The 27,951-nt window shown below is 42.1% G+C and overlaps 1 protein-coding gene across 3 annotated transcripts in view; it reads right to left on the bottom strand.

The window, feature by feature from the left end:
- TTC28 (tetratricopeptide repeat domain 28) overlaps positions 1-27,951 on the bottom strand; it is a 616,175-nt gene that overhangs the window by 76,400 nt on the left and 511,824 nt on the right. For all 3 annotated transcript variants that reach the window (XM_041728768.1, XM_041728769.1, XM_041728770.1), the window contains 4 exons: positions 27,646-27,755; positions 26,003-26,132; positions 23,491-23,709; positions 21,341-21,506 (listed from right to left, as the gene is read on the bottom strand). In XM_041728768.1, coding sequence (XP_041584702.1) covers positions 21,341-21,506; positions 23,491-23,709; positions 26,003-26,132; positions 27,646-27,755 — 625 coding nt within the window. The remainder of the gene's footprint in view (positions 1-21,340; positions 21,507-23,490; positions 23,710-26,002; positions 26,133-27,645; positions 27,756-27,951) is intronic.

The following is a 27,951-nucleotide window of genomic DNA, read 5'->3' as shown; positions in this document are numbered from 1 at the left end:
AGCCTTGTCATCAGGGAAGGGACAGGAGAGCTGTGGTTTAGGAGCTCTCCTTGTGCCTTCAGGGAGTTTTCTGTCCTGGACTGCACAGAGACTGGGGCCCAGGAATTTGTTTGATGTCCTTCTTAAGCCCAGATTTGACAGGATATGAACCAGAAGAAGCATGGTTGGCAGGGCTGAGGATAGATGTAAAAGAACTGACGTGGGCTTATTACTTTTTTTGTGTATGAGGGAGGGGTGCAGTACTGATGGTCACTTTAAATTTAGTCTGCAAGGCCACTCCTCAGGAGCTTGGAGATGGAGGAGTGGAAGGAATGTACTAGAGCTCCGTGTCTGTGGCTTGGTATCTTGGGAGGCTGGTGGTATCACTGACACACAAATTGGGGGAAAGAGAATGACTTCAGGCTTGGAAGGAGTCTCTAAGTAACCTCCCGGGTCTCTCTAACTTCAAACCTCTCTGATTCTATGTTTCCGAGTGTGGTTTCATGATGTTATGTTCTGAATCTTATTTGTGCTACTTCTGTGCCTTAAACTTGGTGGTAACATCTTGAAAGCAGGAACTAAGCTTTTATTTCTTTATTACTCCACAGTAATTTTTTTTATTTTTTTTTAATTTTTATTAATTTATGATAGTCACAGAGAGAGAGAGAGAGAGAGAGGCAGAGACATAGGCAGAGGGAGAAGCAGGCTCCAAGCACCGGGAGCCTGATGTGGGATTCGATCCCGGGTCTCCAGGATTGCGCCCTGGGCCAAAGGCAGGCGCCAAACCACTGCGCCACCCAGGGATCCCACTCCACAGTAATTTTTAACAGAGTTCAGCACTTGAATTTTTATCATCTTCTTAATAACGAATAATAATTAAGACCCATATGTATTTGCTGGATCTTTAAATAAATAAAGTATCTATATTACAGATATAATAAGTATTTCTGCTCTGGCCATCAATCTGGGGAGGCAACGATGCTGGCAGGCACAGGCACAGATCTGGATTTGAATTCCAGTTCCATCACTTCCAAATTGCATAACCACTGACAGTTTACCTTATCTCTCTGTGCCTTGGTGTCCTCAACTGTAAAATGAGTTAATACCATCCAAATCACAAGCCTCTGTGGCAAAAAAATGGCATATGTAAAGCACCTAACAAAATGCCTAATACAGAGAAGGGCTCAGAGGTTGATTATAAGGAGATATTTTTCTTGGGGTAGGTCATTAATAATCCCTCATGGTATTGCTTCTTCCCATATTTTATTCCAGGTGAGAAACAAAAGTATTCTTAAAATCAGAAAAGAGTCCATTTACTACTCAAAATGAATGGTAATGGAGAATCCCCCTCACATCAGGCTTGCATCACTGGACAGAAGTATGAACTCAAGGGGGAACAATAGAACATCTCTGGTCTCATTCTGCCACTGATTAGCTGTAAGACATAATGAAAGGCACTTACTTTCTCCTCACCCCAGTTTTATGAGCTGTAAAATGAAGATAATACCTCCTCTCATCTATTTTCTAGATTGTAATAAGGGTAAAATGAGATGTGGAATAAATATACTTTATGGCTATAAAATATCAGGTAAAAATCAATATTGTATTGTTAAACAGACCCTCCCTCAAATAACTTCAAACTTTCAACCCGGGCTTCATGTTCAGAACTAAGGTTGCAAAATAGTCTTACCACACCTACTGTCAAACACTATGGCCGACATCGAGAAGTGAGGAGACAGAAGCATCAAGAGTAAGTGTGTAAGACTTTTTCTCTGAAAAAGTACCCAGGAAACTAACACTGGTATCTCCAAGGAGGAGAATTAGGCGCTGAGAAAAAGAGATGAGAGGAAAACTGTTTATCATTTTCTCTTTGAACTCTTGAATTTTGTACCTTGTCCAAGTACCACTTATTCGGAATTGAAAATAAACATGTAAATAATGAATGACTAGGAGATGCATATAAGAGAGCTATCAGTTTATTAATGCCTCATTTTGATACATTATACTCAGGAATGCGTGGCCTTCACTATCATATCCAGAAACCAATTGTGCCTCTAGAATTCCAGCCATCCCACCCCCTTGCAGAGAGTCTTGGCGGCAGCTGCTAAACCTCACGAGGCCAGCCAGGATGAACTCCTACCATGCAAGGGTGTTTCCTTTCAGTGATTATGGACGCACGTTCTCTTCCCAAAGTGGCATATGCAAGGGTAATTATACTTCCCACCAAGATGAGCTTATTCCAAAGAAGGATGTAAAAACCCTTGAATGCCGAAGAAAGTACTGGTTACTCTGCCACAGTTCGCGATCTACGGACTTAGCCCTCAATTCCTGCTCCACCAACTTGGTGTGTTCTCCGAGGTCACTGAGAATCTTTAACCTAAGTTAGCTGACATTCTTTCCAGACTGCTCTGCCATAATAACATTATCACTCTACATAAAATGATCAGGCCAACAAGGGTCAAACATGCTAACTGTGATCATTTTCCATTAAAAAAAAACACCTTATAAGGCCAAAATAATTTAAGAAAACATGTTTTCTATGGCTAAATGGAGGGCCTGTGAGCTCCTTTGACAGCTCTGCTACTGTAGTATTGTAAGACAGCTCAAGTGTTAGCCTCCTCTGTCCTTCAGGAAAAGGAGATCACTTCTTTTTACTGTTTTCATTTTTATTTATTTTTACTGACACCATGACAAAAGTACTTGATTTTAACTCTAATAGTACATAGGAGAGAAAGAGACTTTGATACTATTTCTGATTGTAGGCTTTCACTGAGTCAGGTCCTGGCTGTGTCAGGCAGGTTTAAAGAGAAGGGATTTGGGTTTAGACTATGCCCAGCAAAAACCTTGCTGGTCTCCCTGAATGTTTACCTTGGATAGGTAATTTTCTGCCAACACAAAGACATTACTAGGAAATATATATATTTTACACTTAACTTATTCTTACAGGATTTGCTACACCAAATTAGAAAATTATTTTCTAGTTTTCTCTAGAAACAGAAAGTGACCCTTCCCTTGCTTGCATGCACAATATTTCTTGCTTGAAGGCTCAACATGACTTTTTACTGTCCAGTAGGTTCTCTAAATGATTCTCCTCTTTTCCCTAAGATAATAGACGACATAAAATATTTAACCCAAGAACCTCAGGGAGACAGGGCAAAATGATCTTGAGCTCTCACTGGACAATCTGGACCACATGTCTTTCTTAGATGCAAACCTCCAGTCCCTCGCTGCAGGGTGAGGTCCCCTATGTGGCCACACAGCATCTGGCCCCCATGAACCTATATAAAGGGGTGTATGAGTCAAAGTTATCCCTATACTTTATATTTCAATCATGCCGCCTTCCCTGAATCTCCTTAGGCAGCTCTCCATCCCATGCCTCAGCTTGTGCTGCACCCTCCACCAGGGTTTCACGTGATGTGTTTGCATGGCCAAAACCTACTGCATTTCTGCTTCAGCTCAAGTAATACCTCCTCGAGGTTGATGGTGGGGGACAGGCTAAATGGGTGATGGGTATTAAAGAGGGCACTTGTTATGGTGAACACTAACTGTTATACGTAAGTGATGAATTACTTTAAAAAAAAAGCAACACCTCCTCCAGGAAGCCTCTCCTGATTGAGCCCTCCCTAAGGCACAAGTAGCTTTCTGACCTCTGTGTATCTCTCCCAGTTTTCTTATAACTTACAACTGCAATAATTGGTGACTACACAAAGGCTTCTTATGTGCCTGGCTCTATCCTACTGTTTTCAGCATTATTGTTTTATAGTTATAAAAACACCAGGGATGCCTGGGTGACTCAGTGGTTGAGCATTGACCTTTGGCTCAGGGGGTTGTGATCCTGGAGTCCTGAGATTGAGTCCCACATCAGGCTCCCTGCATAGAATCTGCTTCTCCCTCTGCCTGTGTCTCTGCCTCTCTCTCTGTCTCTGTCTCTCATGAATAAATAAATAAACTCTTTAAAACAAACAAAAAAACACCATAAGATTAAATTGTTTGCCAGAAGTCACATAGCTAGTAAGCAGCAGAGTCTGGATTGGACGTGTTTATGTATCTTTTCTCTCCTATTAGACTGAGAGCACTTCGCAGCAGGAAATCTACTGGTTTCATCCCTATAACCCCAATGCCCAGCAGAGGACCAGGCATACTGTATGCATTTGATAAATGTTTGGTGAATGTCTCACTAACTAGATTCATCACAAATCAGCAATATGTCTTCTATTTTTTAAAAGATTTTATTTATTTATTCATGAGACAGAGAGAGAGAGAGAGAGAGAGAGAGAGGCAGAGACATAGGCAGAGGGAGGAGAAGCAGGCTCCATGCAAGGAGCCTGATTTGGAACTAGATCCTGGGACTCCGGGATCACACCCTGAGTCAAAGGCAGATGTTCAACCACTGAGCCACTCAGGCATCCCAAGCAACAGGCCTTCTAATATGAAATGCTAAAATTTCCAACTATAAGAAAAGATTTGGAACTTTGGGGGGCAGGTAAACTTGGTGCCCATCATAAGATGAATGCTGGATCTTTGTGAAACTTACACCTGTGATTCTGGATGTCTCTATTCATGACATCCACAAACCTACTGGTCTCTGAGCTCCTGAAAGACAGGAAATGATCTTTTCTCTGAATTCTTGGGGCCCAGCAACACGATTGGCATTATGAGGATATTCAGCAAACAGCTGCTGAATGAATGAGTGGGTAAAAGATTTCAAACTGTATTTGGACACAAGGCTAACTTACTTGGAAAACTGCTTCTAAAATCGTCTGCACTATCTTCATTCCAAACACTTCACAGCTGTTCTTGCAACCAGAGTTGCATCACACTGACACCTTATTTATTTCTTTTCTTTTTCTTATTCCACTTTGATTTAAGCAGCTTCAGCTTTATCTTGGAATCCACATGCCCAAGCTATGTACAAGTAGACCAGTTTACTCATATGCTATTGACTTAAATTGAGCTCCTCTTAAAGCTTTAGTGTTAAACAGAAAACAACCTCATTATCACAGCTCAAATTCCATTTCTATAAATACTGTTACAAACCCCAGGCAACAATCACATGTCTCAAACATAGGAAAAGCTCCATTACAGTCAAATTTTTGCTTGAGCCTGGGCAAATCTAACCAGAGCTTATCCACAATATATACTTGCCTCTTGAGAGAGACAAATGGCTTGAAGGAAAGAGCAGTAGGCTGGAGGTCTGGGTTCAAGTGTTGACTTTATTCTTTAGCTGTGTGACCTTGGACAAGTCAGTATTTGAGGTTCAATGTCTTATCTTGAAAGGAAGCATCCCAAGAGTTGCCCTACCTATCTCAGAGGGCTCCTGTAAAGGTAAACTGAGCACTACATGTGAGGCTGCCTGGTAGACATTCTATAAAGTACCATGTACATATCAGGTGGCATTGTTAGTGTTAGAGCTGATATCTCACTCCACCCTGAGCTCCCACACATTTGCCTCTTTCCTCTCTTCTAGTCCCCACAGGCAAAGGGCTGAAACCTGTGAAGTCTCTAGGTCTTTAAACTTGCTTTTCTCTTTCAAATAAAGTCAAATATACAACAGATCCAAGTCTATTTCAAGGTTGAGCTAAAATCACCAAGGCAATTATTTAGGGAGAGTTCAGGGAATTGTATGTAAGATTAAACGATTACTTTAATGTTTGAACAGAAAGTACGTAACTTTTCAAGGACTGTGGAATTATTTCTTTCATGATAGGTCTTGATATGGACTATTTTCATTTCAAGAAATATCTAGGGTAATGAAGGATTTATTTTTTGAAAATATTCTTCAAGTCAAAGGACTTTCATTTCTCAATGAGAAATCATTCTCCTTGCTCTCAAATTCACCATAGTAAGATTATTTAAGTGATGTATTTGACTGCACTGTGACAGAATCTTTTTCTACTTTTTCATCTTATTTATTTTTCCACATTTTTCTCCCTTCCATCTTACTGCTAAGGCCAGTGAGACTGGAGAATACCTACTAGTACTGGAGATTCAATGCAAGTTTCCAGAGGGGAGGAGAAAAGTCTGCCAAAATCTCCCAAAGGACACCAAAAGCCTGTCAAGGAGTGAATGAGACATTTTCTGTAAGTCTTTTTCTTATCCTCAAACAAAATAATTTGAAAATGTAATTCCAAAGCCCTAGGAGGCATGCTGGTACTCTTTGTTTTTGAGAATCCCTTTCTAAAGCCTACCCTTGAGTTGCTTTTCTAGCATTTAACTAGCTGTGAACCCTTTACAATTCATTCAAAGGCTCTGAGTTTCTGCTCCCTGATATGTAAAATGGGGACCACAATCACAGCCTTGGAGGCTATTAAAAACATCTCTGAGTTTGTACACCTGTGTCCGACACATGGAAAATGGCCAGCAGAGGCCCATTCCCTCTTCTTTGGAATCTGAGAGGTCCTGATACGGAGTCAGAATTAAAACCTGAGCATTCGGGATCCCTGGGTGGCGCAGTGGTTTGGCGCTTGCCTTTGGCCCAGGGCGCGATCCTGGAGACCCGGGATCGAATCCCACATCGGGCTCCCGGTGCATGGAGCCTGCTTCTCCCTCTGCCTGTGTCTCTGCCTCTCTCTCTCTCTCTCTGTGACTATCATAAATTAAAAAAAAAAAAAAAAAAAAAAAAAACCTGAGCATTCACTTGGCATCATAGAGTACCCACCAAGGCATGTTCTATATTTCAGTTTATTAATATTATTTCATAGTGTAAGATGAAATCAAAGCTTTATCCATCTACTGAAAAATCCTACCGACCATGGGAAACCGAAATGACTTATATTTTACAGAATCTGGATCCTCTTGCCTGTTTGACTCATTTTCAAAGCCAAGTTAGACAAATAGCTTTTTTCCTCCTTGTAAGTTTCTTCCAACTATAATTCCCTATCTATTTTAATTTAGCCATTTCCAACATTCAAAAACACTGTAATCCAAAGCCCTTACCCACTATAAACTAAGCTGAGTTTTTATCTCTGGGGCTTAAAACTCAACACTGAGCCAAAGTAGGAGGAAGCAGACAAGAAGAAAAATACAATAAAACATTAGTTTATGCGCGATTGAAAGAAAGTTTGTACATACACACACTCTTGTTCCTTTCTATTTCACTCTAGTGTTAGCCGTGTTTGCTCATTCTGCGTCCTTCTTTGGAAAGGGTTTTTCTCATACATAGCCAGACCAATTCTAGCATTGATCAGAAACATTCCCAACTTCAGCTTTCATGTAATTATGAAGAGACCATGTTTATATTGAAAAATGAAAAGGTGGGCCCATCTCATTTAGTCATTCAGTAATTAATTTCCCTGAGAGCCAACTACATTCCAGGTACTATACTGATGGTAAATTGGACAAACCCAGTCCCACCATCGATGGCTCTTGAGTCCATAGAGGGGAAAAGACATTAGAAAATGAACCTTACTCAATAAATAATACTGTGATTAGGGGCAGCCAAGAAGGAAACAGTGAAATCCACAGCAGTAGAACTACCCAGACTTGACAACAACCCCAAGGAGATTTCCTAAGTTGTCAACAGGAATGTGGCACCCAAAACATCAGGAAGAAACAAGTCCAAATAAGAGATGGTTTGCAGTAGATAGCTATAGAAAGGAACTCAATGTCATGTATCCCTCCGTCTTTCTACTTAATCTTCACAAGGAAGGCTCTCTCTAACCTTGAGGGGATAATCAATATGTGATGCATAAGTTTCAACCTCATCAGCTCTAATTAACAAATGTATATTGTGAACTTACAGAAAGATCTGAAAGTTATCCCATGGCTATACCCTTTCATGGACAAGATATGTCAATCCAACCTCTGGTTTAGATAAAAGCATCTACTTGCTTGATCCACCTGTGACATTGAAGATGAGGACACAGAAAAACAGACTGAAGCCCAGATCAGCAACACACTTGCACATGGCCCACACACTGAGGCAGGGGAGGAGAGTGAATGCCGGACAGCTATGAGCCAAGTCCTGCGATGAGAAGGTACTCAGTCCTTCCTAAAAGCAGAAAGCTTTTGTGAGGGCTGCCAGAAAAATGAAGTGTTCTCTCCTGATGTTTCTAATTAGCAGTGAGATGAGCAGCATGCACAGGAATAAAGAAAAAGACAAGTTTACGATGATAACTTTGTCTCCATCAGATGGTATGTTTTTGGAAGTGACAGATCCTTAAATCAATTCTGCCTCTCCCCGCTTTTTAGCACTGACTCCTCACTGCATTAGCATAAGTCTAGCAAAAGCCAGAAAAGAACATCTCATTACTTTTGAAGCCTTAACGAGTTTAACGTGTTATTGTGAATCAGAAGAGTTTCATGTGCTGGCCTACGGGTCAAGTTTTGTAACATGGATGTAGTTCAAGGTCTGCATTAACTACCAGATCTGGGTGAGTCCACCTCTTTGAGTGTCTAGGATAATGCCTGCTTTCATGGTACTGCACAGGGATGGGAGTAGGAAGAAAAGGCTAGAGCAATGATTCTGAAACACAGGTTATCACTTGTGTCATGCTTTGCTATACTGATAATACATGCTAACCATATGGTAATGATGCTCTATTGACTGTGTGTCAGGAGATGTGCACCCAGTTTGGAGGTAACCCCTGCAGTTCGTTCTTTTCATCTTCTAATCACCCACTCATCCAGTGAACACGTGTGGAGGGCCTCTTAGGTACTAGGCACTGCTAAGGGCAAGTAATATAGAGGAAAGATGTGACTGCATGGCATTCAGAGACTCTCTTTATTGGGAATGAGCTAAATTTATACAATTTAATTCCAGATAGCCAACAAGGATACATCAGAGTTCTATGTACTATGTGTTCAGACTTTTCTAAATCCTGGATAGGAGGTAGGAAAAGGGGAGAGGAAGGAGGGGGTCACCTCTACAGCAGCAGCATCTACTTTGTCCCTGCATTTTGGCTTCTCCCCACCTGTGTCAGCCTTTCCTGCCTTCAGGAAAAGCAATGCCTTGGGAGAAAGAACCCCAGGGGATCCCACACTGGCAGAAGCAGAAAGCAAATGTATACTCATGGGAATGTGCATGGTGTGGAGGTGGCAGGGGGAAGAACTGCCTCCTATGTGAACAGAGAGTTGACACAAGGAAATAGAGGGGGATAGGCTGTATGGGACAAGGGAACCTGAGAACCAACTTCATTTGCAGGTACTCCTCGGCCATCACCATTCTCTGTGGGCTGTGATGCTTATGGGATGTGGAAATGTTTAGATGACAGCAGAGCTTCTAAAAAGTCCTCAGACAACAGACAGCCGAAAAGCACTGATGGGAGGAGAAGGGAGCAGGAAGGCCAGGCTGGTCATGGGGGCATGTTGTGGTTCTTACCACAGTAAGGGGAAGGGACCAAATGAGTAGGATCAAATAGTTTAGTGATTAGATAAACAGCAATAAAGGCAAGGGAAAAAGAAGGACAAATGATTCAAAAGCCTCAAAACAAAGGAATTTTGGGAGGAAAGATGGAGGCTTTAAAACAGGAAAAACTGGGACTAACAGCGTGTCAGTTAGTGACACTGCTGGGCAGCTGCCTGAGCAAAGGTATGATTTTGCATGTGCTGAGCTAGAGGTGAATTCCAGGGGGAAGGTCAAGCCTCGAAACCAAGGGAGACATGGGGCCAGGATGTAGACATGTGTCCTTGAAGAAGATTATGTTTCCAGGGGAAAGGAAAGTACCCAGGGGTAAATGGGAGGAAGATGGGAACCCATGGAAGGAGATGAAAGGGTACTTGCAAAGCCTCATCCACCTGGGCATGTGCTATATTGAGCAGAGAGAGTTACAAGCAGAAATAGGGTTAACCATAAGATACTGAAGGGAACAGAAGCATGAGGCCTGAGCAAAGACCATCCTTATCTTTCTTTCCAGGTATCCACAGGTGAGGGGTAGAGAGAGGCTCTGTTACTATTCAGCTCGTATTCACTACATGGGAGAGAGATACTTCCTGCCTCACTGATGTTTGACTTACTGTGTCAGTGTGACTTGCTTTAGCCAATGGAACATGAGTGGACGAGAGGTGAGCAGGGCTTTAAAAGTATCTGTTTTTCTTGGTCCTTTGCAATCCTGATTTCTGCTATGAGGAGAGTTCTGTCTGGATACCACTGGTCACAGAAAGGTGAGATGCAGAGACCTACACCCAATAGGCAGCCTGAGCAGAACTACCCCAGCTGATCTATAGCTCCAGAGCAAGAAATACATGTTTGTGGTTACAAGTCTCTGAAATCTTGGGTTGTTCATGACTCTTCTGGAGGAAAACCTGACTAGTACAGTGTGACTTGTGGGTCTGACACAGTAAAATGTGCTCTTTTAAGGACGGCACCCATCTAGGGCCTCCTTAACCACTGTTCTCAAATCATAAAAGTACAAATGGGATGAAAAACAATGCCTATTTTAGCCAGTTCAAGAGGAACTTGGTGGCTATACTGGGGTCATTTTCCCAAAGCAAAATAAGCCAAGAGTTATATATTAACTGTCTTAAATATCGATTGTTAGATAAAGCTGCACTCAATCAATCAGAAAGAAAAGGCTAGGGAATTTCACTGGGGCAAAGGGAAGGATATACAAAGTCAGGGATATTGAGATTTTTATTAGTTCAAAGAATTTTTACAAAATTGGCCATGGCAACAGCCAGCCAACAGTTGATGTGAAACTGAGAGGGAAGCACTGAAGGTCTGGATTGGTCAATAGATTCACCCCGCCCCATCTTTCTCTGGCCCTTCTTCCAGCAGGGATGCCATTCCAAGATTTGGGACCACAAACAAGGATCTGAAACAAGAGATAAAAGGAGAAATGTCCTGCCAGGTCTTCATGGCATCTACCAAACTGGCCCGTGCTCTGTGGCCTGGGTACAGAAATGTCAGGCCCTGGTCTAGGGAAACCCAAGCCATTCATAGTTCCAGACCCCACACGGACCAAATTGACAGGCAGAGAAAGCTTTTCTCCTGTTTCACTGCTGTCTGCTTTTTGTCTTTAGGCTGATTCTACAATTCACCAGATTATCCCTCCCATGGATAATGGGAAACTCAGCAACTTCAATAATTCTGTTTTTTAAAAAGCTCATGAGACATACAAAAGGGGATCAATTTAGCTATTTCAGAGGTCAGACAAGAAGACCAACTATACTTATCCTTCTTGCTAAGCTGCTGACACTCTAAGAAGCTTACTGAATGAAATTTTCTGAATTTATTTTGTACTCAGCCTTTTGGAAGGAATCTAAATTCGGGAATCAGGGGCATAAGACCAGAGACCTATGTGTATTCTACTCATTTCTGCAGCTGTGTCCCTTCAGTGACGTAATCCCTAAGCTGGCATCATCTTCTCAAACCTATAGAGGCGAGCCTAAGTGAGTCACCTCATAGATAATGTCTACTTTTTGGAACCCAGCCATGTCCCAAGAAGACAAGACATAGGAGACCCAGACAGGCAAACCCATTCCATCAGAAAGGGAGCCCACCTTCAGGTCTTGCAGGAAGGAGGTGAGTCCCAGGAGGCAGCTGAGTGGCTGGCTGTGACACAGAGGACAATTCTATGGCAGAGGACAGATAACTCTTGTAACCACCATTCATCATCTGGAAGCCATGAGCCTTTACCCCCTCTATCCCTTCACCCAGGGAGGAATTCCTCTACTCACAGTGACTTTCTTCCCCTCATTTTTCAGGGCCCCCCTCAAATGTCATCTCCCTGGAGACCTCTGGAACCACTGCCTTGCCTCTAAGAAGGCAGATCCAGGAGCAGCCTTCTTTGTTTAGACCTTTATCATAACATTTTGCATGTGGTGGATTAATAATCTACGTATTTGTTGTATGTTTCACACTGTGAGCTACTGCAAGGCCAAGAACTCTAGCTATTATGCATATATATATATCTCCAGGCTCAGAACCAGCTCTGGCACAGATGGACTGTATGCTTAGAAACTATTTTCAAAAATGGTAACCTAGGGATCCCTGGATGGCGCAGCGGTTTAGTGCCTGCCTTTGGCCCAGGGCGCGATCCTGGAGACCCAGGATCGAATCCCACGTCAGGCCCCCCTTGCATGGAGCCTGCTTCTCCCTCTGCCTATGTCTCTGCCTCTCTCTCTCTCTCTCTCTGTGACTATCTTAAAAAAAAAAAAAAAAAGGTAACCTACCCTAATTTAGAATGAAATTGGAAATTCTTTGTTTTAAGAAACAAAATAAATGTCCTAAATTATTATATCCACTTTTACTCCACATAGTTCTGGAAATGATTTGGGATAAGAAAAAAATATTTGATTTTTAAAGTAAAAACTCACTAGTTCAGATTGATTGGGAGGTCAGCTTTGATTATCGAAAAGCCAGAATTAGGGGCAGCCCGGGTGGCTCAGGGGTTTAGTGCCACCTTTAGCCCAGGGCCTGATCCTGGAGACCTGGGATCTAGTCCCATGTCGGGCTCCCTGCATGGAGCCTGTTTCTCCCTCTGCCTGTGTCTCTGCCTCTCTCTCTCTCTCTCTCTCATGAATAAATAAATAAAATCTTTATAAAAAATCCAGAATTAGAAAATATAAAGACAACTTTCAAGTACAAATTGTAACTTAAAATAAGCAACAGTATGAAAATGACAATGCTTGGGTACTTGCTTCAAAGAACAGATACAAATAATCTAAAGCAATCTATCAATTGTCCATTTGCATGGATTAAATACATCATAGTCAATCTGGCTTTTGAAATTTGTTTTAAAAATTGTGCTTTTTTTTTCTTTTTGGGGGGTGGGAGGATCTCTTTGGGATTGGATTAATCATAATCTTTGGTTCATGACACTCTTTCATCATTGATCCATACATGGCCTGCTTTCATTGATTTACTTAGTAATTATTTTTAAGATTTATTTATTTATTAAAAAAAAAGATTTATTCATGATATATATAGAGAGAGAGAGAGGTAGAGACACAGGCAGAGGGAAAAGCAGGGAACCCAACATGGGACTCAATCCCGGGACTCCAGGATTGCGCCCTGGGCCAAAGGCAGGCGCTAAACTGCCGAGCCACCCAGGGATCCCCTACTTAGTAATTTTTAAATAATCTAATAAGTATTCACAAAACCACTACCCAAAACAAAATGCAGAGAATAACATACATCTTACCATTTGTTACCTCCCAGGGAGCCCATAGCCTGCCTCCCCAGACAAAGGAAAGTCCCATCTCAAATCCCATAGCCATCGTCCCCTGCCTGTCCTTTCTATATGTTTTATTAGAGCTAGCTATATTCCTAAAAGCATCTTTTTATTTTAGTTGTTTTAATTCTATTAAAAGGACTTTATGCTACTGTTAATATCTGGGGATCTGCTTTTTTCCCATTGATTATATTTCTAAGATTTAGCCACATCTTTGGGTTCACTTTGGCTCATCTTTTTGTTACTTAATATTCCATTTTGGGACTATTACTCATCCACCCTCTCACTGATGGCATGTGAGTTTCCAGCATTTTGCTATGTTTACAGTGCAATTCTGAAATTTCTTGCTCACATACAAGAGCCTCTCTTGGACAGTATACCTCTGATGTATCCTTAGGTCAAAGGCTAAGTGAATATTCAGCTTTAGAAAGTAATGCTAACCTGTCTTCTTCTTCTTTTTTTTTTTTTTAAAGATTTTATTTATTTATTCATGAGAATACACAGAGAAGAGAGAGAGAAAGAGAGAGAGAGGTAGAGACACAGGCAGAGGGAGAAGCAGGCTCCTTGCAGGGAGCCGGACATGAGACTCGATCCCGGGTCTCTAGGATCATGCCCTGGACTGAAGGCAGCGCTAAACCACTGAGCCACCCGGGCTGCCCACTAACCTATCTTCTGATGTGGTTGTTCCTATGTATTCTCTCACCAGCCTCATACAAGCTATCTCATGGACCCATCTCCTCCAGCACTTGGTGCTGTCAGATTGAACAGTTGCCACTTGTTATCAGTCCAGAACTAACTGAAATCATCAGCATTTACAAATTGGTACAATCTGAATTAATCAGTGAAATCAGAAAATGCACTAGATTAGAAAAATAACTTTCTGTAAAAAATTAAAAATCTAGAAAAGCATCGAAATAAACAAAAATAACAGCTGTAATTTATCAAGGTTTAATATTCATTACAATGAAAGAATATTTCCCCTATTATAAGGGCAGTCTATGATTGCAATTTATTTAAAATCCTTTGGAAGCACTCCTTCCACACTTACTAGTGTTCTCACCGGTCAGCTTAGCAACACCAAAGTGTCACTGCACTGTCCCAGGTGTCCAGGAAACAGCAAGATTCTGGCTAAGTATCAGAATTAAAAACTGAAGATGTGTTTTGAAATTCATAACATCTCCCTTATGGGAGGTTCATGTTCTAATACAGTGGTTTCAATCTACGCCTCTTTTGATCTGGGAGGAAGGAAGGGACTGGAAGTCCTTATTAAACACTTAATAAAAGCAGTTCTTTTATTTTAAATCCATTTTCAGAAACTCCTTTGTAGCACTGCACTTCCTTTCAGCAGCAAGATGCCATTAAGGAAAGCAAAAACGGTCTGTAGAATAACAAGGACACCGCAGCCAGGCTGTGGGTAATTGAATGAAGGTGCTCCCCAAGGCAAGGAGACTCAATTTCTAGGGGCACAGTGTATTTCACATCCACTAGAAAAAGAGAGTCAATAAATCAGCCCAGCATGAACAGAGAGTGTGCTCACAGCACATCTTCTGGTGACTGAAATTCAAATTTATGGGCATTTCACTATGGGCCAGGCACTGTGTTACCAATGAGCATTCAGAGAGGACACAGCATCTGTTTTCCATGGTATCACCATCTGCCTGGGAAGACACTCAAGTCAGGTGATGACGAAATAAGGAAGAACAAAATAAGTGCTATTATTAAGCACCTCAGAGGGGAGGCAAAAACCTGATTTGGACTTGGGTCTCTAGGTGGTCCTGATGGAAACGGTGTGAGACTGGACAATTAGAATATCTGTAGGAAAACTAGGGTAATTCCGTGCAGCAGGGAGAAGTGCTTGCCGTGTGTATTCAGAGTCAGTTGGTTGCTCACTTAAACATTCATTAAGCATATACTATGTTGCAAGATTGCCCCCAAACACTGGGGATGCAGAGGTGAATGAAACCAACAGGTCAGCTTCTGAAAGGCCTTTCTGAGGAATTACCATGGAAGCAGGAGTTTGAAGGATGAGATGGAACCAGCCAACAGCAGTGGGAAGAACTTTACACAGAGAAGGAAGGGCACAAGCAAAACCTTAAGGTAGGACAGCCCTTGGAGAAGCCTTGGTGGTGAAAAGAGGCCGAGGGCTACGTCAAGCTGAAGGACTAGAGGTGTCATTCAAAGGGCAGACAGAGAGATCCCTGGGTGGCTCAGCAGTTTAGCGCCTGCCCTCAGCCCAGGGCGTGATCCTGGAGTCCGGGGATCAGGTCCCATATCGGGCTCCCTGCTTCTCCCTCTGTCTGTGTCTTTGCCTCTCTCTCTGTGTCTCTCATGAATAAATAAATAAAATCTAAAAACAAAACAAAACAAAAACAAAGGGCAGACAGAAGCAAGATTACCAGGGCTTGCAGGCTGCCCTAAGGAATGTGAAATCTAGAAAACATCAGAACCTTTGAAGGGGATCCTTTGTGATGGGGAGAACAAGGAAGCATAGTCCCAAATACATCTATGAGTGAAGGGGGCGGAAGGCAGAGAGAGGAAGCAGCAGTAGTGGTTCAGGATAGAGATGATGGGGGACCTCCACTGTGCTTGTGGTGGTAGAGACAGAGTAGGCAAGTTCCAATGCATTTTTTTAAAGATCGTATTTATTTATTTATTTATTTATTTATTTGAGAAATAGACAGAGACAGAGGGAGACAGAGAGAGAGAGAGAGAGAGAGAGAGAGAGAAAGAGAGAGAGAAAGAATGAGTGGGGGGGTAGAGGGAGAGGGAGAAGCTGGCTCCCACTGAGCAGGGAACCCAACGTGGGGCTCGATCCCAGGACCCTGAGGTCATGACCTGAGTTGAGGGCAGATACTTAACCAATAAGCCACCCAGAAACCCTTCAAATATATTTTTTATACCTTTTTTATTGTGGTAAAAAACATACTTCCATACTGTTTTCCATAGTGGCTACATCATCTTACATTCCCACCAACAGAACACAAGAGTTCTGACTTCACATCTTTGCCAACACTTGTTATTTCCTGTTTATTTTTTTAAAGTGGCCATCTCTTTTTAAGATTTTTAAAATAAAAATTGAGCAGGGAAGTGAGAGGGTAACCAGCATGCAGAGCATTAGGTTCAAGTAGCTCAAGTGAATGATGATAGGAGGCCAGGGAGTAACTTAGCATGTGGATCGGAGAATGGGCAGGCCTGAGGACCATCCTCTGAACAAAGTTGGCTTTCTAGGGGTATGGCTGTTGATGGGGGAAAGCCCAGTGGGTTAGAGTGGTGTGGGAATCTGAAAATGTGGGGTTTTATAAGAGTGGCACTGTGCTCATCATCTGAGGCAGGGGGTTGGATTTGAAACAGACTGTGCCCCACATAGGAGGGCAGAGACAGTGAGGTTTCTGCCTAGGATCTCTGTACCTGATGGTCCTCTGTGGATAAACACACTCCCCAGGGTCTCCTCACTGTATGGCTTTTGTGTCCTAGGCCATCATGATGAAGCCCTGGCTGTGGCAGAAAGAGGACGGACGAGGGCATTTGCTGATCTACTGGTAGATCAGCAAATATATTTATTTATTCACGAGAGACATGCAGAGAGAGGCAGAGACACAGGCAGAGGAAGAAAACAGGTTTCTGGCAAAGAGCCCAATGTGGGACTCAATCCTGGGACACCAGGATCACGCCCTGAGCTGAAGGCAGATGCTCAACCACTGAGCCACCCAGGTGTCCTGATAGTGGCCATCTTAACAGGTGTAAGGGGATATGAATCTCATTGTGGTTTTGATTTGCATTTCCCTGATGATTAGTGATGTTGAGCATCTTCTCAGGTGCTTGTTGGCCATCTGTTTATCTTCTCTGGAGAATGTCTACTCAAGTCCTTTGTCCATTTCAAATCAAATTGTTTTTGTTGTTGTTGTTAAGTTGTAGGAGTTCTTTACATATTCTAAATAGTAACTCCTTATCAGATATATGGTTCAAAAATATTTTATCCTATACCATAGGTTGTCTTTTCACTCTGTTGATTATTTCCTTTGCTGTGCAGAAGTCTAAAGTTGATATAATCCCACTTGTGTAATTTTCATTTTTGTTATCTGTGTTGTCATACCCAGGAAATCCCTGCCAAATTCAGTGCTATGAAGCTTTTCCTAGTTGTTTTATACTTTTAGGTCTTATGTTTTAGGTTTTTAATTTATTTTGAGTTAACTTTTTTTTTAAGATTTTATTTATTTATTCATGAGACACACACACACACACAGAGAAAGAGAGAGAGAGAGAGAGAGAGAGAGAGAGAGAGAGGCAGAGACACAGGCAGAGGGAGAAGCAGGATCCATGCAGGGAGCCTGACGTGGGACTCGATCCCAGGTCTCCAGGATCACGGCCTGGGCTGAAGGCGATGCTAAACCGCTGAGCCACCCGGGCTGCCCTTGAGTTAACTTTTATATATGGCATATGACAAGGGTTTAACTTCATTCTTTGGCATGTGGACATCCAGTTTTTACAGCACCATTTGTTGAAGAGACTATCCTTTTCCCTAATATGTAGTCTTGGTACTCCTGTCAAAGATCATTTGACCTATATGTCAGGGCTTATTTCTTGTATATTTTATTTCATTAACCTGTGTGTCTCTGTTTTTTATGCTAGTACTTTGCCATTTTGATTACTATACCATTGTGATGTTTTAAAATTAGGAAGTGTGTGGCCTTTGCTTTGTTTTGATTCCACAAAATTGCTTCAGTTTTTTTGGGGGTCCTTTGAGATTCCACATGAATTTTGGAATATTTTTTTGTATTTTTGTAAAAAATACCATCAGAATTTTGATAGGGATTATATTGAATCTATAGATTCCTTTGGTAGTATGGACATTTTAACAATATTAATCTCAGGGTCATGAGTCTAACCCCTGCATCGGGTTCCACCCTGAGCATGAAGCCTGTTTAAGATTCTCTCTCCCTCTGCCTCTCCCTCCCCACTTACACACTCTCTCTCTCTAATAAATATATAAATACATGATTTTTTTCTATAATATATAGATTTATTATAAATATTCCTCTTTACCATATTTCCAAAATGAGAATTTGGGGGCCAAAGGGCATGAACATTTAATGATTTTTTATACTACCAGCAGATTAATTTTAGAAAGGCTAGACTAATTTATATCCCTACTGTATGAGACTGCTTATCCACTGCATCTTTACTATTATTAAGCATTATAGCTTTAAAAATATTTTAAAATTTTATAGATGAACAATAATTTATCTGTCACTGAAATTTTCATACGGTTTTCATGAAACTGTGAGGCAGAAACCAGAGTCTCACAAAACTCCATTCTAGTAAATTCAAACCATGTCATTGAAGTATTCCATTTTGAGGTTAAGCTCACAAAATATGAACAAATTTCTAATAAGACTAATCCAAAGCAGCAGAAAAGACCTTATTTCTGGCAGCCTAAACTGGGTATCAAAGCTATCAGGGGCAGCTCAACAAAGTCATACTAAGTATCAAGCCACCCAACATCCTACAGAGATCCCTAAGAACTCATCCCTAAGGACTCACCCTACCTTGTTAGCTTTCTATATAGAGTAGAGAGGAAAAGATTAATGTGGGGAATTAATCAAGTTACAGTCTCTCTTCTCTCCCTACCATTGATGAAGAGCTGAACTATAACCCAAAGCCATTTTTTCATTTCAAAAGTCACCTGGAAGCAAAATTACTCAATCTCCAGTATCATACAAAATAACTGCTTAGGCACAAGTGTTTAGAGTTAAACATAGTGGCCAATGGAGGGTGGGGAAAGACACTGGGAAGAGTCAAAGGGTAGTCCCCTTCCTTCTGATGATGAATCCTAATCTAGATACAATGAGAATTGGGATCAAATAAAATCTATATTTTCATGCAGGCTGAGCCCTATCAGGGTTGGTTTGCCCTGAGATGATGCAGGTGTGGCCACCACAGTGCTGTAACAGAGGCAACAGACAAAAACTACCTCTGCATGCACAGAGGTTTCAAATGGGAGGCATTGCATGCTTGTGTCCCTTCATGATCTCATCTCAGAGAAGGCTCTGGACTGTGGTCCTACAAGTTTGAAAATTTGATGTTAATGTGCTCAAAGAGGCTTTACCTTGAGAGCCCACATTTGTTAAACAAGAAGAGTTGCACAGACCAGAAGGCCAGTTTATTTTGCACATTGTCTATTTGCATGTAGACTTACATGAGAAACCATATAATAATCAGGTTTGACAAGAAGCACAGGACCTGAACAAGGGAAGGCAGGGAGATAACCTGAGAGGTCTTCTCCACCCGAGTTACTGAAAGCCTTCGTGCAACTGCCTAAGGTGGCCTTCATCTTTTCTATTTCTCCTCCTCCTTCAGAGCTCAGCTCAAATATCCTCTCCCCAAGGAAGCTTCCCCAACTCCCCAGATAGGTTCCTTACTTACACATTTTTATCCACCCTGCATTTTCCTTTAAGCATTACGGCAATTTTAATTAAAAGATTGTATATGCTCTGTTGTTTCTAATATTTCAGGTCCCTGGTAATAGGAGCCATGTCTGCCTTACTCACCACCTTACTCCCGATCTCTGGTGTACCTAGTATACAGCAGGTGTCCCAATATTTGTGGAAAGGAGGGAAAACGGGAAAGATAAGAGAACATGAAGACTGCAGGTCTACTGTGGGAACAGCCTTCAAATAGGACTTCAAGTCCCTTAGCCAAGACTCTATCTCCCTTTGACAGTGTCAGAAATGAGCACTGCCCAAATCTGCCCTCCTCTCCCTCATTTTCTGTTTCTATGGCTGGCCAACCATCTTCTTTAACACTCAATTTGGATATGCAATAACTTTGGTCAGGTTACATTGGAATCAGACTGAGGTACCACTCTGTCTGCTGAAGCAGCTTTGCACACCCCTGGCCTAACCTATTTTATGGTCATGTATAATTACATTTCAGAGAATAGCCTTACTTCCAAGTTCTTGGGGTTACCAAACTGTCAAGCCCCTGTAATCACCACACTGCTACCCAGGGAAAAGGGAAGAGATGCTCCAGGATGCACTGTAGCCATAGAAGAAATAAGACAACAATGTGTGCATGTGGCTGAAGCCTGTTCATACTTCATACACACAGAAGCTGGAGATGACATTCTTACATGCTTTGGCTATTTTCTCAAATATGATATTAATTTTGATAATTAAGAACAGAACAAGCAGTGGCCTGGGAGTCTGGGTGAGATCTCTATTGTTGTGATCCTAGCTCTGACACTAACTTGGCTGTCAGCAGTCTTATTCCATGCTGGCTTTTGCTAAATAAAGGAGTTCGGCCAGAAGACCCAACAGCACCATCCACCTTTGACATTACATTATCAAGGCTCATCTAAGAACTTGTCCCCAACTTCATAAGCACCCCAAAGATCAATCCAGCTGCTAGCAATGACCAACACATACTTGGGAGTCTGGGATAAGCATCTCCAAAGAATTATGGTGATATCTTAGGATTTCCATGATTGCAAATGAAATCATTCAAGAGACAAGCAGATGTCCCTGGAACCTGACACAGCTAACACACAGACCTTCTCAACACTTGTTAAAGCACAGGATGGATGACTGAGATGTCTGAAAATCTGGCTACCACCCTGCTCCACGGCACCCTCTTCTTTTGATTTTCCCCAGCAGCAGGGTGCTTGTGGAAATTATTTTCTGTATGTAAAACAGTCAATCGTGATAAAACATTTCCATAAGCATATAACTTTTACAATCTTTGCAGAAAGTACTTCCCTTCTCTATTTTCCATACTGGGAGTTCAACTGTCTTCACCTCAGCCCCGCAATGCACAGATCCTGTCACCAGTGTTAAATTACTCTCTCAAACAGGCATTTGACTGTAGTATAAGCAAATTCATTATTAATTGGTTTATAACTCAAAAATAACCTCAGTTTTAATTAGCTGGTATGTTAAATTCAAAGTCATGCTTAGGTTTAAACATTCTACAAACAAACCCTCCTCAGAAAATGTGCATCTCTGAGGAGACCTTTACCTATCTGAAGGGAAATTACCAAAAAGAATAAAGACAGCCCAGTAAGGGGTCTGCGCTCCAGAGACACATATTGTTTCTCCTGAAGCAACTTGAACAGACTATGCACTAAAGTGAGAACTCCAAAAGATTTCTTCCATTTAGCTCAAATAGGATGTTTACAAAAGAAAGAAAGAAAAAAACCCTAACAACCCTGAGACTGTATCTGAATGTGGGACTAGGAACATTGTACTACTTGCCTCGAGTAGTAAGACTCCACCCCCAGGGCCTCTCTCACACTGGCGATGTGCTGCTCCAGGGCCGAGCTGGTGGATGTTGGAAGAGCCGCGCTGCTGCCAGCCTGGAAGTCACTGGAGTTTTCCACTGTGCTATCACCCAGGTAATGTTCATGAAACTTCAGAATTCCTGAAACAAGAAAGGCACAGCCAGTATTACGCAACATCGAGGTTGTGGGAGGGAGAGCTGAAGGCAAGAGGATAGCCCTCTTTGGCATCCAAACCATGTGAAGAAATCCTGAAATCTGATGTCTCAAGAGAGCTTTCCAGAGTTTGGTCAGTACCCATTTCCACAGCTTTTGTTATCAGGTCTGGTGCTTTAAACTAGGAATTCAAGATAAGGCTCCTGATTCTGACGATATATTTAGAAGTTCATGGAATGATGACTACTTCATATGTATTTCCAAACAGATGCTTCTCAGCAGCACCAACTAGGGAAAGTTTTCTTTCCCGAATAGTGCATGAGCGTGCCAAGATATATTCTCCCCAGAAACTGAAATCCTGAACAAAAATATAACTAGCCAAGCAGAAACTGTGTTACTCAAAGACCTTTCATTTCTCAAAAGCAAGTCAAAACAAATACACTGTAGTACAAAGGCCAGATAAAAATATTTTAAGCCATTTTTAAATAAGACTAACTGGTCAACCATCATTAATGGATTAAAGGAGCAAAAAATTATGGCTGCATGAAACTGAAGCAATCCATAGCAGTTTTCTGGCAATAAACATAGGACATATTCTCAAATGGTAATGAGGTGTGTCAGCCCTGGAAAACGCTGGTCCTCTCTGATTGGATTAGAGCCCCAGTGAAAGCTTCAGAGTCTCATTAAGAGCAAAGAGGACGAAAAAGAGAAACAATGGGAGCCTCATTATACATGGCTCATTATGACAAGGGTTTGGACATACCACCTGTCAAATCATGTCCCCCAAACATAACGATGACAGAGAGAAAGAGCTTGATACCTCCATCATCAGCCATGTCCTCCTAGGTATCAGTGCTCCTCTGGGGGACTGGCATACACAGGGCTTCATTCCATTGTAGCTGACACTCACACCAAGTCACCATGAATATCACAACTCAAACCTTCAGCATAAAAAGGTCAGAGGTAAGACTGCTCTTTGTGGGAAACCCATAAAAAACATGGAATTAAGAGGAAAAGATTATAAAAAATAATGCCGAGGCATAGAATGTAGAGGCACGAGTGCTCATAACCTAAGAGGCATCTGAGAATTGTCACCCAGCCATCATTTTTTTTTTAAATCAAAGGGACAGAAACACAATCAAGAAAATCTTGTCAAAAAAAAAAAAAAAAAAAGATAGAAAAAAAAAAAAAAAGAAAGAAAGAAAATCTTGTCAATTCTCCTGGCAGTTGAACTTTCTGAAATTGGCTTACAGATATTCAAGAAGCCCATTCTTCAAGATTCCCAATTATAAGATCCCCTTCCCCAGTCAATAAACTCTAATTGGATCTGGTGTGTCTCCAACACGGTAAAACCATCAGCATTTTATTATGCAAAAAATATGGCCCTAACAGCTAATTAGTGGTTCTGTATTTAGTGAAACAGTTACAGCCTGAACATTTAATGCTGATTTAATCAAAGGGGATTTTTACTTCGGAAATAGATTTACACAGAACTGGTTAAAATGGGTTCTGCTAAACTCAGAAATTTCAAGCATAAGACTTCATTTATATAGTGTGGATACAAGCTGCCATTATCATTTTAGTCTAACTTTACCCTGACAAAGGGTCACAATTATTAAATCATATCTAGAAAGAACTCGTTAGGACTTACAGTCATCACTTTATTAGCTAATGAACAACAGCTGCCTAAAAAACAGGGCTGCTGGTGAAATTCGTCCTCCTGCTCTTCATGCTCCTTGATAAATGCTTCCACATTCACTAGTGAGGAGCGGTGATTTCTTGGAGGAATGAGAAAGCTCGGCTGTCTTATTAATTGAATGCCCCACCACGGAACCACCATGGCTGAGGTTTTGCTGAAAGTCAACATCAGCTCCTTCGTCTGATCTATGGTAATACACCTCTTCTACCTCTATTCATTAGACTTTCAGTCTAGTGTCTTAATTGCCCAGTTCCCATAGAAAAAGATCTTACCTGCCCCAGGAGCAAGCAGCCAGCTATACAGGTAGCCTGCAGCCAGGGAATAGTAAAGCACTAGTCCCCTCTGGCCATTAACTACCTCTAAGATCTGATCAATAGTGACTGGGGAGTAGGGGTCGGAGTCCTGTTGTCCTGTTTGTCGTTCTACCAGTAGATCAGCAAATGCCCTCGTCCGTCCTCTTTCTGCCACAGCCAGGGCTTCATCATGATGGCCTAGGACACAAAAGCCATACAGTGAGGAGACCCTGGGGAGTGTGTTTATCCACAGAGGACCATCAGGTACAGAGATCCTAGGCAGAAACCTCACTGTCTCTGCCCTCCTATGTGGGGCACAGTCTGTTTCAAATCCAACCCCCTGCCTCAGATGATGAGCACAGTGCCACTCTTATAAAACCCCACATTTTCAGATTCCCACACCACTCTAACCCACTGGGCTTTCCCCCATCAACAGCCATACCCCTAGAAAGCCAACTTTGTTCAGAGGATGGTCCTCAGGCCTGCCCATTCTCCGATCCACATGCTAAGTTACTCCCTGGCCTCCTATCATCATTCACTTGAGCTACTTGAACCTAATGCTCTGCATGCTGGTTACCCTCTCACTTGCCTGCTCAATTTTTATTTTAACTTGGCCTTAGCAGATAAGCCTACAGGCTTGGCTCCTGACCATCTTTCTATCTCTCTGTGATGCAGCCCCTCTATGCATCACACTATCCAGCCCCACTAGCACACTCTTTCATCTCCAAGTGATACCTACCGTGCCTTTACACCTGCCAGTCCCTCTGCTGAGTGTATCCTGTCCCCCTTCATTGACCTCGGCTCTAAAGGAGGATCATTATAGTCGTTCTACCTATCTCAAAGGGCTACTGTAAAGATTGACCGAGGTGCTGTACGTGATGATGCCTGGATGGGTTATTCAAAGTACTACATATCTAACGGTGATATTATTGTTAGAGCTGAGACCTCATTCCATTCTAGGCTCCCAAACACTTGCTTCTCTTCTCTTCTAGTCCACACAGGCAAACGGTTTAAACCTCTGAAGTCGGGATCCCTGGGTGGCGCAGCGGTTTGGCGCCTGCCTTTGGCCCAGGGCGCGATCCTGGAGACCCGGGATCGAATCCCACGTCGGGCTCCCGGTGCATGGAGCCTGCTTCTCCCTCTGCCTGTGTCTCTGCCTGATTCTCTCTCTCTGTATGACTATCATAAATAAATAAAAATTAAAAAAAATAAATAAACCTCTGAAGTCTCTAGTTCTTTGAAATTACTTCTTTCAAAGCTTTTCCTCGGTCTTTCAATCCAATTCCTGATCCCATTTTCCCTAAAAGACTAGTCTGTTATCTAGCTTAAAAGCTAAATGCATATACATGAGGGCACCAAATATATAAAGCAACATATTTTCAAGTGAAGATTATTTAGAGCGTTTAGAAGGAATACAATGAAGTAGGTCTGCTTGCATCATAAATATAGACATGGAAGATTTGCTCAAACTAGGGTCCAAAGAGACAGCAAGTAGAGGCAGGAGCCCAGATCCTGCCACTCCAACAGCACTTCAAGGATCCCTAGCTTCCTACAGTTCCAGGATCAGTAGAAAGTGGGGATTTACTTGTGTGTATGCAAATGTCTTCTTTACCCTATTAAGTTATTTACTGGAACAGCAGGGATGATTTCTGTGCACATTGGAAAATTGGCCCCAAAGTGTTAGGCAGGCTTAACACTGTTATTATAATAGATAATAAATTGTAATCTCAGGCAATGAGCAAATGTAATAGATACATTTTTCAAGGGGAAGTCTGAGCATTCATCTACACACAGCAAAGGACAGGTTATTGACAAGGCTTCAACATCCAACTTCAAAGACATTGTTAGTTCTGGTGAATGCCTCTTCCATCCAAGTTCTGGGTTGGTGGAAATGGTCTGCAGAGCTGGACAGGCCTGAGAAGAGGCAGAGGACTGGGCAGCTGGACGAGATTGACTGACAGTTGAGACCCTGATGAGGGAATAAGTGCTGCCCCAGTGCAATGCAGCACCCAGGCCTAGGAGAATTATCACTGACTAGGTCACAGCCCAGAAGGCAGATCCATCTTCTCAGGTACTTTCCCCAGGTATTAATGGTGAGGGGGAACCTGAGGGGGAACACCGGGCTCAATCATCTCTAGCCCTAAGTCACTCTCTCTGGCTCCTGGGTTTGCCTGCCAAAACACTTTGTTTTCCCAGCAGCACTGAGTTTATTTTACTCTAGCACCAGTCACACTGTACTGGACTCACTGACTTCTGTCCTTCAATAGAATAAATGCTTCCTGAGGTCAGGAAACAGGCCTTCTTGACTTTAATTCCCAGAGCTGACACAAGCACACCTAGTAGGTGCTCTACAAATATTTGTTGAATAAACAAACAAATGTTCAACGACTGGATTGCAGTTGTGACTTCACAGTCAGTTATAACAATAAATCATATTTCATCACAGCAATCACTGAACAACTTAAGAAGTAGGAACCCCAGCTGCTCTCACCCAGGCTGACGAGCACCCGCTGCAAGGCCTGGTAGGATGAAGTCTGCAGGTCAAAGAGGGAGAGTTTGTAGTCTGTGCTCAGCTGCGCCTCATGTCGGATTGTTTCAAACAAGGCCGATGCCCTGTAGAGCTGCAAGTAGGGGACAAAGAGCATTACTCATTCCCCGGAAACCTCTGTCTGGCTTGGCTATTCACTAACTAGAGACAACTTCTATACAAATCTTGGTGCCCAATCTACAAACAATTTTTTAAGAGGTTTGAAAAGATGGAATCTTTATTTCCAGGCAGGTCCTTGCAAACCTGAGAAGGCATCAATCAGATCACATCCAGTAGATTAACAGTTTATGTGTTCAATTAGATAAGGGGATCTAAAAGACAAAGATTATGGACTTATAGTCTGAAAGTTACAAGAAAAAAAAAATCAGCTGTTAATCCAATCAAGTGCTGATTTTTTATTATAACAATCAAAAAGACTCTCCTCTTGTCATCAAGCAGCCCTCATTTACCTCCCCAGGCCTCACGGAGCCCAAGGTCTGGACTGAGTGCGGGCACAGAGCAGGTGGGCTGGACACGGACTAGGCTGGGGGGAAATGAGATGATGTCAACCACACTTTCAGGAGGAGGACAGCTTTCTGCAGGCAGTTCAGCTGAATCAACCACTGCCCTCCACACCAGTGACCAGGGTCAGATCTTCCTTGGACAAGCTCCCCTGGAGCCACACCTGCTCCCAGGGATACCCAAAGGACCAGATTCTCACATTCTTACAAAGACCTTGTCCTGTTGCTCCAAGCGATTTCTCCACAAGACTTTTGTCTAATATTTATATGCTGGAAATAGTACTGAATTCAAGTTGATGCAAATTTAAAAAGTAGGATTCCAAGACTAAGAGACTTAGACTTAGTATCCCCAACTCCAGCACAAATTCATTCTGTGACTTTGGGCAGGATCTGTAGCCTCAGTTTCTTCTTTTTTACAAAGGGGATGGTTATCATTCTACCTCATGGGGTTATTTAAGGAATAAATGCAGTTAGTGACAGCACTTGAAAATTGCAAATCACTATAGTAATATAAACTTTAATTTTTAAAACAAGGAAATAAAGAATTCTTTAAACTGCCTTATTTTGGATGATGCCATCTCACAACTCCTTCAGCTTGAGAGAGGAACCACAACTCTAGTATCTTTCCAGTCTCCAGAGCCAGTAAAAGAGTGGGCTTCTCTCTAGCTATTTGTACATATGCTGAAACATGAACTGTATGTGTGTGTTTGGGGGAGGGGAGGTTTGTGTGAGAAAGAAGTATCTACTGATATGTCTAGAAGCCTATAAAGACATTAAATCCAATAATTATGAATTCTTGAATGACCTCTGTCATATAATGTATGTAATATCATTTTAAGGTTTAATGAGGAATGGTAGCACATAACACAAGAATTCCAAAGAAATTATTGAGAAATCTATCATACAAGTAAGTGAGCAAGAATCTTCACTATGGATCAACGCTTCTGGACTGGAGATCCTGTATGTCAACCCAAGTGTAGAAGTTAGCACCTTCTCTCAAATATCATCACTACTAGGACAGTAATCCCAATGTCTTCCATGCTTCTGGAAACAAAATCCACTTGAGACAGGGATTCTTCTGCTCACCTGATGTTGAGACTCCTCCAGGTTCCCACTAGCCCAAAGGGAGAGGCCAAGACCATGGCGAATTTTGGCTTCATCTTCTCTTCGGCCCAGTTGCTCAGCTAACCTTAAACCTGAAAACAGAGAACTTCTAAGGAGACACAGAAGACAGATAATTCCACCCTGCTAAGGAGTCCTGGTGGGTAATTCTGCCTCAGGTGTATATAAAAAATATTAATAACAGAAATAAATAAAATGCAGGACAAAAGTAGAATCAGTCAAGGCAGAGTAAGTATTCTCTTCAAATTCTGTGTTAGGAGCGACCTTTCC

The sequence above is a fragment of the Vulpes lagopus genome, chromosome 14 (genome assembly GCF_018345385.1).
Source record: "Vulpes lagopus strain Blue_001 chromosome 14, ASM1834538v1, whole genome shotgun sequence".
NCBI classification, from domain to species: domain Eukaryota; kingdom Metazoa; phylum Chordata; class Mammalia; order Carnivora; family Canidae; genus Vulpes; species Vulpes lagopus.
This window is presented reverse-complemented; position numbering and strand designations above follow the sequence as displayed.